We start from the raw sequence: 15,990 nt of genomic DNA, 5'->3' as shown, positions 1-15,990 counted from the left end.
TGCGCTAGGGGAAAAGCAAACACAAAGCAGAAGCAGAGGAGAGCTCTGCAAGCAAATTGTTTCAGTAAGGACCCCTCTAAGTGCTCCCTGATGTGCAGCCCCTCCCCAAAAGCAGGCATGTCATTTTGCTCACAGGTCCCTTAGGTTAGCAAGAAGCTAAGAGACAAGACTTATCCAGACACAATCGCACGTAACGCTCCACGTTGTGTTTTTTTCCAGGGCAGAAAACTTACCAAGAGGAGAAATCTGTGTTTCAGGTGCTTGTTGGGTTGAATGCAGCCATACTGGGGCCCCTCGTTATAGACAGTTCCCGTTGGGTCAAAGAATGGCACGTAGCCATCCTTGCCCGTGCACAGGTAGACCTTCTCCAGCTGCAGTTTGTAAGCGGCGTTCAGGTTTTGTTCGGGGTTCCAGAGCACGCGGCCATACAGGATTTGCCCTGGGGAGGTTGGGAGAACAAGTCAGGTTAAACTCTCCATGGGACATCAAGAAGGCGGTGACAAGAAGCCCCACGAGAGAAGCGCCGTGACAGCCACAGGCGTCAAGCTGCAGGTGGCTGTGGTTTTGCACATATGCATGTGCAGATGACAGAACGCTCTGCCATGAGCACATTCTGGTCCCGGTATCACAGGGCTGTGGATGTGCTCCAAATACCATCTGGTGCTGTAAAAGAGGCAAAGCCAAATCTGAGCTTTACCCTCCTCTACCACAGGAATGGAAGTTCTGAAAACAGGACCATGCCAGGAACAGGAACGAAAAAAATCCTACCCTTTGAAAAAGCCCCTTTGTAATCCATTTCTGCCAGAGACATTTCGGATTTGGTGGGATCCATCAGAAACACCTTCTCGTTGTTACAGAGCTGAAACTCCGTGTTTAGGGAGTAGACAACGGGAACTGGGCGGTTTGTCTGCTGGAAGGCAATCGGGATCAAAAATCTGAAATTGGGACGGGAAAAGAAAAAGGTGAGGTTTGGTTTGGACACATCTGAAGTTATGTGCTGGTGACCTGAAGTTACACCTGCTTTACCTTTCTTCCATCCTGCTTTTACTGTTTATAGCCCAGCAGTCCATACGACACTGGTTTTCAACACAAGCTTACATGTTTCCCCTCACCCTGCCCCATTTTCCAGTGCCAGGCCCTGCACAACCAGCTGAAGCCTTCTGAAAACAGGTTTTGGTTTTAATTACATCTAGGACAACCAAAGACTACGCAGGCTTCCACAGCCCCATGGCTGAAAACCGCGGGCTGAGACGTGTGACAGCCCAAAGGGGAGGTTCCTGCCCTCGCCATTCTGCTGTCACAGGCTGCCTGGGACCATGCAAACAGCCCAAACCAGCTGAGACTGGGTCGGGAGGTGGCGATGGTGCCTCCTTACCGCTCGGGAGCATGAGCCGTGCAGGGCAGGGGCTTATCTCCAGGCTCTATCCATGGCTGCGTGGGCTGCACAGTACAGGGGATCAAGAATATTGTGTACTCTCCAGAGTAGTCCTTCCTGAGAACAGAGAGGAGACACTGCGGTCACCAAACCAGGCTCCAAGCCATTCACCCAGCTGATGTGTTTGCCTAACATGCACGGGTTTTGAATTAGGGAAAGCAAGCAGGACAGTGTTCGTGGCAGGACCTAACCCAACCCCAGAAACATTCGTGTACTCCAGCAGGTGCAGGAAGGATGAAATTGACTGACAGTGTTTAATTTGACCCTCTGTGCAAGGAGCACAGAGGAAAGAAGAAACAGTCACAGACAGAAATAATAATAAAAAGGATTATTATTTTTTTTTTTTTTAAGTGAACCAAATATTTCTAGTTCTGGACATACCTCTCTTCTCCAAGGAGGTTAAGTTGGTTGGCACTAATGGTTAAGTGAGTTGTGAACGTGAAATCCTGCTTTCACTTGCAGACTGCAAGAACCACCTTGAATACGCTGTCACCCCGGTATTTACTTACACATACACACTAGCTAATTCCTAGAAAAATGCCTTTACAAGATGAACTGTTTTTTTCCCCCTACTCACACAACTGACAGAGCAGTGTTTCCAGCAGTGACAGCAGCACGCTGTGTGCTCTAGCTCTGAACCCCTAAATAAAGCTGGCTCCTGGCCACTCCATGCTTGCTGTGTCTGTGGCTGCTGAAAGGGCAACAGGGATTGTGCTCTCTGGCCAGGATTTGAAACTGCTCTGCTGCTGCTAATTATGTGCACGCTGATTACTTAGGAAGACTGTTAGGATTTGGGAAGCTGAGCCCGCTGTCCTCACCTGTTATAGGAGCTGGTTGCTCTCCAGAGCTGGTAGGGAGAGTCGAAAGTCTGAGCGCTCCACAGCAGCTGCAAGTCAAATTCGATCCCTCCCAGGTGGTCTGGAGTCACTAAAGATGACTTCACATCGGGCAGGCTGTGGTGCTCCATCACAAAGAGCCCTGTGGCGAGGACAAGGAGGTGACAGCTCAGGCAGAGTACTGGGAGACCCCTGCTGCACACCTCAGCACAGGGGGACTCCAAGTCTCTCTTCAGGAGCGACTTCAGAGCCTGCTCAGAGCACCAGCTGCTGGTGCCTCCCTCCCATCCAGGTGCAGTTTTTAGCTTTCAGTAGTAGCAGACTGGCTAGAGGAAGTATTTCTAGGTCAAGAGGCTACTAAGAGGAACAGCAAACTGGCTCTCGGGCAGAAATACTCCCTTTGAACACGAACGCTGTCCTTGGTCATGGCTTGTTTTCCTGCCTGAGTCTTCAGAACCGATCTGTATTTTCACAGTGCTCTCACCTCTGAACTTGGCCTGGGTCTTGAACTCGATAACCAGCCGGCCGTCCTCACGGATGTATATCCTGATTATCTGCAGTCGGGCTGAAAGGACGCTGTCCGTCTGAATCCCTGTGTGGTGCAGCAAGAACAGAGTCACTGGAGAAGCCGTGTGGCACAACAAGTCCTCAAGTGGGGTCTGTCAGCCCTAGGTAGCTTCAGAAGCAGCATTTGAGAGAGCTCCAGAAAGGCTCAGTTTGACTGGGAACACCCTGCAGTGTGTCAGTTATGATTTCCTCCATGGTCCACACGTGCTGCGTCAGTCTCACTCAAGCCTTAAGGAAGTAAATACATGAACTTCCCCTTATGTGCCTTGAATGTACCTTGTTTTACACCAGCTATACACCAAGGTGGCTGTTGTGGATGACTGCTTCTGGGTACTCCTGGCCATAGCCCCTGAGCATCCCGGGTCCCTCCTCTGGGATACTTGGCATCACCACCGCCAGGGTGAAACCCAAGGTGCCAACAGGAGCAGCAATACCCCTCAAGGCTGCAGGCACACAAGCTCCGGATATTGTGGGAAAGAAAGATAAACGAGCTGGAAATGGGAGACTCCCAGGTGCAGGATAAACCACACGGACACAGTGATGGCAGGTCTTGGATATCACCACCAGCAGAGGACGGGAACGATTCAGGGCTCGCTGCTGGCAGTGCTGGGGGTTTAACCACAAAGGGGTCACGATAGGAAAATCCCACCTGTGAGAGCCAGGAGGCTGAGGGACCCGACTGCAGTTCCCACAGCCGCTGGAAAGTGTTGGAGAAATCATGCCAAATGTCCCAGAGGGAGCAACCTCGGCCTGGCTGGGGAGACCCCTATGAAGATGTAGCTCTTTTCCTGCAGTGCCTTAGTGACGACGGTTTCCACTAACAGAGAGGCCAGGGGCAATGACAGCTCCCTTGCCAAGCTTTCACAAAAGCAGGCACTCCTGGACTCAGCCTGCATACCCTTTACTTCAGTGAGCACTACCCAAACTCAGGACTGCAGTGGCAGTGCAGAAACTAAGAAAATCGAAAAACAGAACAAAGAAATTCTCCTGTGCCCCTTCCAACGCCTGGGACCTACCTGTCCTCCAGAGAACAGTGTCGTAGAAAAAGGAGAACTCCATCTCTGTGTGATGCTCAAGAGAAGCCCAACCTCTCGGTGCTGTCACGTAAATGTAGGACACGTAGAGAGGGACGTGGACGGTTAAGAAGGACTGAGCAGAGTCCCGTACCTGTCAATAAAACCCAGTAAGTGGTCATGCACTTCGCAAAGGAGAGTCACTGGCCTGGACTCACAGCACCCACTTCATTCGTGTTCTGCTCTGCCAATAGGGAAAGCACGTAGATGCAAGTCATTTTGCCTTCCCCTTGGTGCCTAAACTATTCACTGCAGGAATACAACATCTGCATCCGCATTGCAGACTGCAGTGTAGTGGGGCGAGCCACACATGCATTGAGGAGAGCAGCACGGGTCACTGCACACTGTTGCACCTCCGAGCATCCTCGGCACCCCTGCATCATATGGGCTCTGTGGCACAGACAGGAGCAGGCTGGAGAATGCTACTCTCCCATATCACACAACAGGAATAGATTTGTAAAAGGTTGTTTAGAAAAATGAGTGATTTTTGTTTGCATTAACTGGATGATAAACATGTAAGTTATGTCCCTGACCAATAGAGAGCAGAATTTTGGAAAGGGCTCAAAGCAGCCCTCTTCCCCCTGGAGTCTAGGAGGTTCTCTGCTCCCACTGTGAACCTGAAGTTCAGTAAGTGGTCGTGGAAACCCTCACCGGGCTTCTCCAGAGAGGCAAGAAAGCTCAAGTTCTAGTCCAGGATCAGGTAAGAGCATATGCATCACTCTAGACCCCATAGTGTGTGGAGTTGAGTACCTGCAATGCACATAAATGAAGATGCCTGCAGTCTTTTGGGGCATCCCAAACTCATTATAATGCAGGAATTTGCAATGAAAACAACTAGCTGATATGCAAAAATGTTAGCACTGGACTGTCATTAACGCACCTGACAAAAGGAGCTGTGGTCACAACTTCACCTCAAAATTTTTCCCATTTAAAAATAAGCGATTCTGCTTGCTCAGAACTGCCCCTAGGAGCACCTGGTACACCACAGCTCTCCAGCTGCGCATACAGCATTTATCTGTGGAGTGCAGCTGCACTCTGCAAGCCTCCGAGACAGCTCAAGAAGAGACATGCCAGAGGGGCTGGTGCCAGTCTCCACATACTAAATTATGCAGCTGCTTGATTCAAAGAGCTTCTCTGGATCTGTGCAAATAACTGAAGCTATAACGGGAAAGTTAGCAATCTACTTCAGACCAGCAGGAATTAAAATAGATTATGTTGGCCATAACATTCTGACTGGGAATTCAGTACAAGAATCTAACGCAGACGAGATGCTCACTTGAGAGAGATGTACACGTATAATCCATCCACGAGAGGGCAGTGAGACACATCTTAGTAGCAAAAGCTACTGTTTTTTACAGGAGAGCGTTTCTGGCTTTTGGTCTGTCAGGTAGTTAATTAAGACATTACCTAAAAACTCCTATGACCTGCCTCCACTGAACCCCATTGAGGAGTACAAACTGATGGGCCTCTGCTCTGCTCTTTGCTCATTCATATTGGCTATGAATACAGTCAAAGTTGTAAAAGAATAGAGCGCAGGTGTGAATGTTCTGTATTTCTAGTATACCCTTATGTTAACAAAAAATATTTTACAGGCACTCTAAGAGAATAAAGCCCACGTCACCCCGACCAAAACAAATTAATTAAGTGCATTTCACAAAGCACTATTCTTCTCTTGCTAAGAGGGGAAAAAAATGTGCTTCAGTTGTACAGAGCAGAGCAGCAAAAATACCCAGTAAATGTTCATGAACATACAGTGGAGCTTTGCCTGAGAATGGACAAAGATCTGGACTACATGGAAGAGCTGTGGATATGCCATCTCACCTGGAAGTCCGCTGTTACGGAGCCTCCGCAGACATCAATTAATTCAGTCATGTCGTAATAAGCATCAAAGGTCCAAATGCAGCTCTTCAGGTTGAGGTGCTTGTAGAGCTGGATTGTCTTTGGCTCTCTCACTGTGGGGTCAAACTGGTAAGGGCGGTCATAGCCAGGGCCGAGAACGATGCTGTCATATGTTACTTCGTCCAGGAACCCTGCCTCTGGGATTAAGAGACATCAGGACACTGATCAGTCCAGATTTTGAAGAGTTTGAGGCCATGTACTGAAGTCCCATTTTCACTCTCAGGTCGTGTTGGTGACTTTTAACACACTGGGGACACTTCCTGGGTCCTCTCCATGACCCCAGCGGTCAAACTGAACACACACAGATCTTCAAGAGTGAAAGCGTTACAGGAATGGGGCAACAATCCTGAAAAGCAAACTTATAAACCTACTAATTAAGGGTTGAAGTTAAACTTCAAGTTTTAATGTAGAAGAGCTTGAGTATGAAATGAAGAGAGTGAAGTACAACCACCCCCTGCCCTCCATGGAGCAAGCATGGACCACATTACCCTGACTGTCAGAGACACAAACTGCCTTTTTTTTCTAGCTCTGGCACTTCCTCTAGCAACGAACTTGCTTTCACTGCTTCCCTTTGCCACACTGCAGACCTCAGTGACACAGACACAGTGATGTGCTTCCCATGGATCCCTCTCCATCTGCATGGATATCGCAAGGCAGGTTTGAAAAGCAGAACAGCCCCAGCATGGTGTGAACGTACAACCTCTTCAAACAGCAATGCTATTTAACCCCATTGTAATTTAACCATTCCTATGCACTGCATCTCATCTTCAACAGGGCAACTCTGCTCACTGCTGTTAGTACAGGAAGATTATTTGTTACAGGAAATACTATTTACATAATGTCAGGAGAGCTCAAAGGAAGACAGAGCCTACTCTGCATTTCTTCACTGGTTCCTCCCTCCTCCCCGGTTCAGAAAACAAAAGCTGGCTTTTAAGATTACCAGAGATGCCTTTAAGGTCTCTGATGGTGACCAGGTTCGAGCAGACGTGCTGGTGTCTGTAGATAGACTCGGAGAGCAGGAAGTGCAGATTGTGCAGCGGCAGGGTGGAGATGAGGGGCAGCATACCGTCCTGATGAGGGATCTGCACCGAGATGTGGATCCTGGAACAAACAGCGGATGAGACAGCAGAAGGGACAGCCTGGCAGGCACGGGAGCCTCGTGCACTACCCCACGCCATGCAGCAGCGCAGCACAGACAGGGCAAGCCTGGCACCGGCAATCTCATCCTTAGGTACAGCCAGATTCCCCCATCTAAACACCCCCCCCCCCTCACGTTGTCCCACCAACTCCCATTTCCTGAGAGGAAGGGCACCCCTGTGGCAGGGCAGGGTGTGAGGAAGAGAGTGGGAGCGCTTCCCTGAGCACCCTGCGCAGTTCGGGGGGCGCGTGAAGGGATGTGGGGTCTCCTGGCTCCCCTCCTCCAGGTTCACACCTGTTGGGATGCTCCTTGTGTTTGACATCCAAGTACTTCAGAGTGGCAATGAACGACTGCGCCTGGAAACCTCGGGCTGTCCCCGCGACTACGGGAGTGTGGCAAATGGCACTGTCTGTCCCTATAGTGACGACGTTGCTCCTCAGGGGGGTGCCCACATGGCCAGCTTTGTCCACAGCCTTAGCCACACAGCGCACGTGGAAGCGCCGGCTGAAATAAATGCTGTCCAGCACCTGCAGGGAGCAAGGGGAGAAAAATGTGCACGTGGGTCAAACGCACCAGCATTACATCTCTCAACGTAGCAAAATCACGTTGTCCCGGTGTTTTGAGGCAGCACAGAGGCAAGGCAGACACCTGCACGTGCAAAATGGGAACATGTGAGTGCCAGTGTCTGCCTGGCCAGAGGTTGCAGGTGTGACTGTCACCCATGCTGAAAAAGATGCTTCAATCTGTTGGGTGTTTTACAGCTACTTAAGTCTGCCCACTTACTGATGGAAGGGGAAGAGGGAGCCTGAGCTCTTTACGACCTGCCAAGCTCCATCTGTCCCTTGCCACCAGGGATTTACTCAAGTGTCTGAGTGCTCACAGCTGCTTCCCACAGCAACAGAAGTAGTGCTTTCAGCAGGCTCAGTGAAACAGCACTAAGTTTTCTGAAGCCAAAAGAAAATAAATTTCCCCAAAGAGGCCCCCATGTCTCGTGCTAACTCCCAAATCTGAGGAGACTTTAGGTCTTAATCTCTGTGTAACCAAAGTGTGCACCACCCATTAGACATGGCTCAGACTCCTGCATGAATGTGCGTGGTCTAGAAACAGACCTGGATGCCTGAGAAGAGCTGAGACACCACAGCTGGGAGCACCTAGAGGAAAATAGCAATTCTGATTGTGGGGCAGGACGTGAACAGTCCAGGGACAGACAGGTCCCAGGCCACACATGTAGCAAAGCAGTAAAATGACTGTCTGAAGGAACAGTGGCTCCTAAGTTGAGCTCAGCCCTTCCTGCAACCTGAGCAGGATGGAAAGGAAGCAGCCAATGGCACCGCCGAAAGCTGGCACTACAGATCACGGCAGCGTGTTGGGCTCCCCTTCCGGCACAGCCACTTTTTTTCAGTGCCAAATTTCACATATGAGCGATCACACAACGCACAGACCGACAGAGCTGCCCCAAGCCCTCTGCTGACTTGCGCCATGTGCTTCTGCAGCCTTTTCATGCCAATACCTAGCCACGCACCTTATGGTTGACGCTGGTGAACGGCGTGTTGTCGGTGATCGTTTCAAAAGGCGACCTGGCCCCGTTCCCATCCGTGGGGGTTGCTACTTCCCAGCTGAACTGTATCGACGACTGGTTGATCCCAGCCTCGCCGCAGCGCTCCTTCATGACCGCGTACTTGGGGAAGTGAGGGTCACAGGGAGTGACACAGATGAGCGGGTAGCCCGGGGAAGGGGATTTCTTGGCACCATCCTTGGTTGCTTCTTCCACACGATCATAATCAGCCAGGGTGACGACCTGTATAGAGGCAAGACAGCAGCATTCACTCGGGGCTGAGGGGAGGAATAGGAAACACAATCTTTCCCACACACTCTAAGCCTGCCACATGATTGCAGCTCTTAATTTTACTTTAGAAACCCGCTGGAGTTTTCAGTCTGTACTTGAAGGGTACTAAATCATATCCACTGCAACGGGCAGCTTACCACTGGAGGTGCTGGTAGGATCAGGCTCCCCGATGCCTCTTGATCCAAAATAGTCACTGTTGCAGTGCTGGTGTCTCCGAGAACAGCTTCCACTGGGTCGTCTGGACCCAGCACTAGAGAAAAGGACTCATGCCATTCCCGGTCTTCATTGGACATGATCTCCACCTTAAATATGATGTGGTCCACACCTGTGAGAGGAAATGCAAGAGAAACAGAGAGAACTTGAACTCGATTCATCATTGGAAAATGCTCTGAAGTTCTCATTAAAAAAATGCACAGCTGGTCTACGCCACGACCACTGAAACATTATGATAAAATACTCATTATAAATTTTATTTCCGCTCATTGCTACTAATAATTCAGCCATTTCCACACAGGAGTCTACATAAAACTCCGACTATGACAACGGATCTGATTGATCAGGTGATAGATTTACTAGCAGATGCTATCTGAGGATTAATAATGCCTGTCTTATATTAGCTGTCTGTAGTAAAAATCTATGATCCAAATTATATCCCACCTCTGCTGCAAGCAACAGTGCTCTCTCTCTCACCAGCAGGCAGAACTGTTTTGTGACAGCTTCTTGGTCTCAGTAACATGGTCTACGCTCTTACAGGATCCTGAAAGATCTCTGCTGAATCTTTGAGGACCACTTTTCCCTCACCTGCCAAGTACCAGTGCTTCTTCCTCTGTTCTGGGCACCCTTCATCTAGCTGTTCAGCCTCTTTGCATCACAAAATTATAGCTGTAGCAGAGCGTACGGCTACAGCCCAAGGGAAAGTCACACTTCAAAAAATACCACATGGTAAGGCCTCATGTAGTATATTTGAAATACATTAATAAAACAAAACAAAACAAAACAAAACAACAACAAAAAACGAAGGAAATACCACAAACAAAATAACTCTCTCCCCTCCAGGGACCCTTTACCTGGGCTGAATTTGAGCACTCGGCTCTTAGGGTAGTAATCCACTCCGGCCTGAGCTGAGCCGTCCCGGGTGCTACAGCGGACTTTTGAGGTCCTGTTCTGATCCCCTCTGCGGACCACCTTGATATTTAAAACAGCAACGCCCTCCGGGCCAGGCGGCTCCCGCACTTGGTACGCAGCTTCTTCAAACTCAATGGTGGGTGCTAGAGAGACAGTGGTGAAGAAAAAGCCCCAGGTTTGCACACCAGCTGGCTGTTTGCAGATGAATAGCGTTCAGCAAGCGGGGTGAGCCAAGCCCAGCTCCTTTTAGACTGTATTTACATGTCTGCAGAGCAAGGGGCTCGCAAGCAGGGGACAAAAGTGCAGCTGTAAGGGCTGGATGTGAATGGGGCAAGAATCGAACATGTGCCTTGGGCTACGGGGATGGCACACGATTCCCACCCCCCTGCCTTCAGTGCTCTCAGCCCGTGCCACGCAATGGTGCTATGGCCCCATTCCCCGTCACACTCGGGGGATGCTGCATCTCCTTGCTTCCCCGGGAGTCGCTCCAGGCTGTGGCACTGCAGAGGGAAGGCAACATCTCCCAGGGGAAGCACAGCAGCTCCCTGTACAACGGCAGGGGAACAGGACAAACAGTGGGTTCAGTTCGGTGTTACTTGATCCCTCCCATAAGACCAACTCACTGCACAAAGCCCCCTCAGCAGTGACCACGCTGGTCCTACACACAGGCCCATGGTCCTCCAGCACACAGACCGGTACTTCCATGAGAGTGAACCCAGCAAAACAGAGCTGTGACCACGCGACTGAGGGCATGCGTGCACTACACTGAACGGCAAACTCTTGATGAGACCGTGCTGACCACCTTGGAACTGCCTCCTACACTGCAGCTCCTCCATCCTCGTTGAGCTTCCTCGCTTACCATCTTCGTCGTTGGTGACAGTTATGGTTGCCACATCCATCTTCCCAATCCTAGCTCCACTCCAATGGTTTCCAAGCGGGCTACCAAGGTAGACCTGGAACTGTTCCTCTGGTTCAAAGGCAGAGTCATCACTGATGTGAACACTGCAGTTCTTCACCTAAAGCCAAGCAAACAGGAGAGAACAGCAGACACTGATAAATTCCCTGAAGCCACCGAAAGGCTACCTTGTTTCCTCACTATCTAGGGTTGTTTGTCTGAGTACTGCCTGCCCTGGAAGAAGAGCTCTTCCGTTGTTAAGGCTACTTCTTCAGTGTGGTCAAATCACACGGTTAAACAATGAAAGACAGCAGTGAAGACATCAGCTTCCACAAGCCCATAGCTCTCCGCTACACCGATCTTGAGTCCTTCTGACACAGAGGATTGGCATTTTACATTTTAACCAGTTTTATCATGAAACAAAGACCTCCTCCACAGTCACGTCCTATTTCCAGGACCAGAAGGATTTGTGACCTTACACATCTACGAACCCATTTCTGACAGCCTCTGTCAGCTCCCTCTGACAATGCAGAGTCAGGCAGGAGATCTGAACCTCTCCCACCAGTACTTCACTCTCCCTCTAAGGCAGGTTCAGCTCACCTTCTCCCCTTTCAAGAAAGTGATGCGGGACTCCTCTGCATTTCTCCTCTCTGCAAAGTCCTCCATGACCTCTGCGGTCTGGCTCTGGGTGTAGCACCTGACAGAGGACTCATAGCTCAGGTCGCCAGTGCGGAAGATGGGGATGTGCAGAGTACCCTCCTTCTCCTTCACCGTGAACGCATCCTTGGTGAACTGCATGCTTGGCACTGCAGAAGGCAATAAAGGGCGTCAGGCAGCACTGAATTTGCAGAGTGACAAGAGCTGATCAAAGCACATACACCCTTGGGGAACTGCTGCATGGAGCCTGACAGCCAGAGAATGAAATGGCAGTTTACTGTGCCTCAGAAGAGGATTTTGTTTCAAATAAACTAGTGATCGTGACTGCTATCAGCCCTCCAAAGAGCACAGGACTGGCAGACCCTGCAGCCCTTCAGAAGGAAGCTCTCTCTCTTCATCACCTCTTAGTCACCTACTTTCAGTGGCTGCTGAAACTTGTTCCTTCCCTAACATTTTGGTGCTGTTCCAATGTGCTGAAGAACAAGACAGGGCTGGTGGTGCAGGGATGGTGTGTTTGTGGGGCATGTCGAGCAGGGACTGTGTGAGGACTCAACCGAAGTATGGGCTAGGTCTCAAAGCATTATCCTACTGTTTGTGGACAGACATGGAAGAAATTACTAGCTGCGAAGAGGACTACTACAAAGTTAAGATTATACGGTGTGTGCTTTCCTTAAGCAAGCAAACATGAGAGAGGTTAAAACACAACAGAAAGGCAACATGAGGTGAAACATTCTCACATAGTAAGAGGACTTCAGCCCACGAAAATCATGAACAAGGACTGAGCTCTGAGCAGAGGAGGCCAATAATGGCTAGAAGGGAGTGAACACTACAGGAGAGTTCATTCTGCACTTCCAAAGACTCCAGGGTCTTGTGGACTGTGATGCATGGACAGAAACAGGGCAGCCACATGCAATGGGTGAAACACAGGAAAACAGACTAAATCCAGCCTAGGAATAACCTTACCTGGATGAGCCTCCTCCTGTGTGGAGGTGTTAAGGAAGAGACTAGCGTGGACTAGACAGAGCTGCCGTGGATAACTTACCATCTTGGAAGATGTCATTAATGGCTACGATCGCTTGGAAGGGTTTTGTTAGCTCTGCTCCGTGGGGTGAGCTGAGATAAACAACAAATGTCTCCAGCCCTTCTATCACTGGGTACTGAGCATCATCCAGGATTGTCAGAGTGCAGAACTAGAAGGAAAACAGAAGACCGTCTTTTAAAGATGTAAAGATGTAAAGATGTAAAGATGTCATCGTTCCTGGCACTCACTTTTGGGTTTCTTATGTAAAGTCATTATGTCAGGTCTTTTCTAAGTTCACTGATCGATGGCAGCAATGTTGTAGGTAAGTCCAGCATATCATTTCACAGAAAAGGCAACAACCTTTATCTCAGGAGAGGTGGCCTGACTGAACCTTCTCTGGCTGGAGCACTGATCTGATGCAAATGTGTGCCTAGCAGATTCATTAACAATTCTCAAGTGGCCCTGAGAGGATTTTCAAAATACTCAAATGGCAAATACGGAGCATGCACGTATACGAGCAAGAAATGTCCTCAGATGGGCAGACTCATCAGGAGACAAAGTGGGTCCTCACCTCTTCTGTCTTGCCTGGCCTGAATTCTATTTTTCTGGAGCTGGGGATATAATCGATTCCTGGGCTGGCAGACGGAGGGTCTGACGTCCGAGTGGCACACCACACTGAGACGGGGGTTGAGAGATCGGGTCCCTGCCGGAGGACTGGAATTTCAATGTTTCCTGCATCACCAGTTGCACACAAAAGAGAACCAAGATTAGAAAGCAGGCACATATCACAAAACCACTTCTCAACCTTCAGCGTGTGCTTCTCCCTTCATCGCTGCACCTCACTGAGCACAGGCTGTTGAGGAGAACAACCCCCAGCCTCCCCCTCAGGGACAGAGGAAAGATTATAAACTCTCTGCAGATCTCCTGTGTTTCTGCTGCCGTGCCCTAAATCAGCCTTTCTAATACTTCAACCTGTTAAAAGCATGCTTTCACAGCAAGCACCCCATGCGATGCAGAGCAGCCCCGGGGGAGCCCCTGCCACTCTTCACCTGCAGCCTCACTGACAGCAAACGTAGCGTTCCCCAGGAACACCGTAGAGGCATCGTTGGGACCCCCGATGAAGATGCTGGCTGAAGCGCGGCTGCCAATGCGTGCGTTATCCGAAGCATCGGCCAACACGATCTCGAACTCCTCCTCCTCTTCGTATTCACTGTCATCGATCAGTGTGACATCGCACGTCGACACGCTAACGCCTGGTCCAAAAACTATGCGGCTGTCATCCGTCATCCCCCTGGACTTGAAGTCGGAGCCGGATTCCAGCATGTAAGGGCTGCTTCCCTTGGCGGATTTGGGGACGGTGTAGCAGACAGCAGACACAGTGCTGCCCGTATCCCCTAAGATGCAACAGAAAAAAAACCACATGGCTTTATGGAAATACTTTTACTCCATTTGGTGAAGGACATTATACAGCATTCACTTAGACAACACAGCAGCATTCACTAGAGAAGCTGGGGAGAAACCATCCCTACTCCTAAACTTCCACCAAAGTTGAATTTGGTCTAACTTCTAACTTTGCCTATGAAAGAATATATGGCACAGTGATGGGGTCCATACAAAACACAGTATCTAGATCACAGAGAAGCAGGAAATAAATACAGGCTCATGCTGGGAAGAGAAATAGATCCAAAAACATGGAGCTTTGACATGTTTGGTGAATCTTAATGGCAGAGCTGGGGAAGAAAAAAAAATTAAGCCACTTGCCCCATATTGTTTCTTGTCATCTCAATTGTACCACGAAACTACTTCTGAAAAATCAAAGAATCGTTCCCAAAATCATAAACAAACAAACCCCCAGGGAACACCACTTGTGTTTGTTGTTTTTTTTTTGGGGGGGGGTGGGGGGTCGCTGTTTGCTGGCTGACAGGAAACTGTCACTTGCCTGAGCTTGGCAAGGGTATATGCTACTGTTGGCTGCCATCTCTGGGGCTCCTCATCCACCCCCATGGCAGAGCGGGATCGGACTCAACCCACCTTTTCTTTCAACAGGAGCGGAGAGAACACTGGCGCTCTCGCTGACGTGGTACGTCTTCCTGTCGAACTGCAGGGTGGGCTCATCCTCTGCGTCAGTGATGGTGACCGTGGCCCGGGTGACACTCCCCAGCAGCGCGTAGGCTGGCATGCTGAGCTCCACGGTGAAACTCTCCGTTCTCTCAAAGACCTCGTCATCGTTAACGACGATGGTGCAGGCCTTGGTGTCCTCCTGCTCCTCAAACTGCACCTGCAAGGTAGAAAGTGGGCTGCTCTCTCTGGACTGGGGTCTGAAACTTTCTGTCCTACCTGCACTACCCTGGCCTCAGTCACATACCCTGTGCGTAGGCAGCTCCGTACACCGATCTTAACCAAGGACAAATGGCTAGCAGAGGTCAAAGGCAGCAGCGAATGCAGCGTGCAGGCCCCCACCCTTCTGACCTCAGTCATGTTTTAGGCTTTTGCATGATCGTGAGTGACATTCCTATCCAGGCAAGCCTGCGAAGTTTGTAATCTGCCACAACACTGCTGCAAAACATATCTGCCAACATGAAATCCTGATGGAAAAAGGGACCCTCTTCTGAAGGCAAATAAAACACATTTTTTTAGAAAGGAAATAGTCTCCTCTGTGTTTTTGTCAGCTTTACTGGGACTCTAAAATCACAGGCACCATACACTTTACCAGGCAACAGCGTTGCTAGCTTTTGTGCATGAACGCTCTGAACTTTGCTCAAGGTCATAGGATCACAAAACCTACTTAAATTGAAAGAAATATTGCTCAAAGAAGAAGAAATATGCTCAAAGTCATGTCAATACTTCTATCGTATTAGCAACAGTTACAAAAATCAGGGGTTTACACAGTACAAGACAAGGCAGAAAAAGGGTTGATCACCATGGAAAGTGAGCTTCCTGGAAAAGTGTCAAGAGAGCCTTTGGGGAAAAAGATGTCACTATGAATTCCCAGTGCTTTGTTGAGGATGATTAACACAGTCCTTAACTGCACAGAGAAGGAAAGAAGTGGAAGGATGGAGGTAACTTGATCTCATGCACAACACTGAGGAGACAAAAATTCTTCAGGAAATGCTGCTGTCTCTATTCTAAGGACTCTAAAGGAAGAAATGGCCAGGGAGAGGGAAAAATCCTAACAATTATTTGTGCAAATACTGTGCAGTCAAATCTTCAAATAAAGGCAAAATGAGAGTAAGTTACTGCCTAAGAGTACCTTTCCTCTTGTGGACTTAAAAATTCCAACTCAGGTGCTTTTTATTTTAGATGTTACTATGTTTAAATGCAGCCTAGCAATTTAGTTTTCTTGGCTGCATCACTTCTCAGCCTTCTAAGAAGCACAGAGGCCGTTCAATCTGCATCATGCTCTGGCTCTGAGGTGCTGAGCCCTGCCTCTCCACCCTTCTCACCCTCAAGGTGCATCAATCACTCAACACAAGGGAGCTGCCAGGGTAGAAGAACACA

The 15,990-nt window shown here is 49.5% G+C and overlaps 1 protein-coding gene across 1 annotated transcript in view; it reads right to left on the bottom strand.

The window, feature by feature from the left end:
* Positions 1-15,990, bottom strand: part of FRAS1 (Fraser extracellular matrix complex subunit 1) — a 161,509-nt gene that overhangs the window by 4,035 nt on the left and 141,484 nt on the right. Inside the window, exons 54-71 of the mRNA XM_080590382.1 lie at positions 14,524-14,770; positions 13,542-13,886; positions 13,064-13,224; positions 12,514-12,661; positions 11,415-11,620; positions 10,779-10,935; positions 9,862-10,062; positions 8,932-9,119; positions 8,471-8,746; positions 7,243-7,475; positions 6,751-6,911; positions 5,733-5,947; positions 3,855-4,005; positions 2,756-2,863; positions 2,254-2,413; positions 1,376-1,492; positions 769-935; positions 234-439 (exon numbers count right to left, since the gene is read on the bottom strand). Coding sequence (XP_080446508.1) covers positions 234-439; positions 769-935; positions 1,376-1,492; positions 2,254-2,413; positions 2,756-2,863; positions 3,855-4,005; positions 5,733-5,947; positions 6,751-6,911; positions 7,243-7,475; positions 8,471-8,746; positions 8,932-9,119; positions 9,862-10,062; positions 10,779-10,935; positions 11,415-11,620; positions 12,514-12,661; positions 13,064-13,224; positions 13,542-13,886; positions 14,524-14,770 — 3,447 coding nt within the window. The remainder of the gene's footprint in view (positions 1-233; positions 440-768; positions 936-1,375; positions 1,493-2,253; positions 2,414-2,755; positions 2,864-3,854; positions 4,006-5,732; positions 5,948-6,750; positions 6,912-7,242; positions 7,476-8,470; positions 8,747-8,931; positions 9,120-9,861; positions 10,063-10,778; positions 10,936-11,414; positions 11,621-12,513; positions 12,662-13,063; positions 13,225-13,541; positions 13,887-14,523; positions 14,771-15,990) is intronic.

Source organism: Anser brachyrhynchus, assembly GCF_964034855.1.
Source record: "Anser brachyrhynchus genome assembly, chromosome: 4".
In the NCBI taxonomy this organism is placed as follows: Eukaryota; Metazoa; Chordata; class Aves; order Anseriformes; family Anatidae; genus Anser; species Anser brachyrhynchus.
The sequence above is the reverse complement of the archived record's forward strand: the minus strand, read 5'-3'. Positions and strand labels throughout refer to the sequence as shown.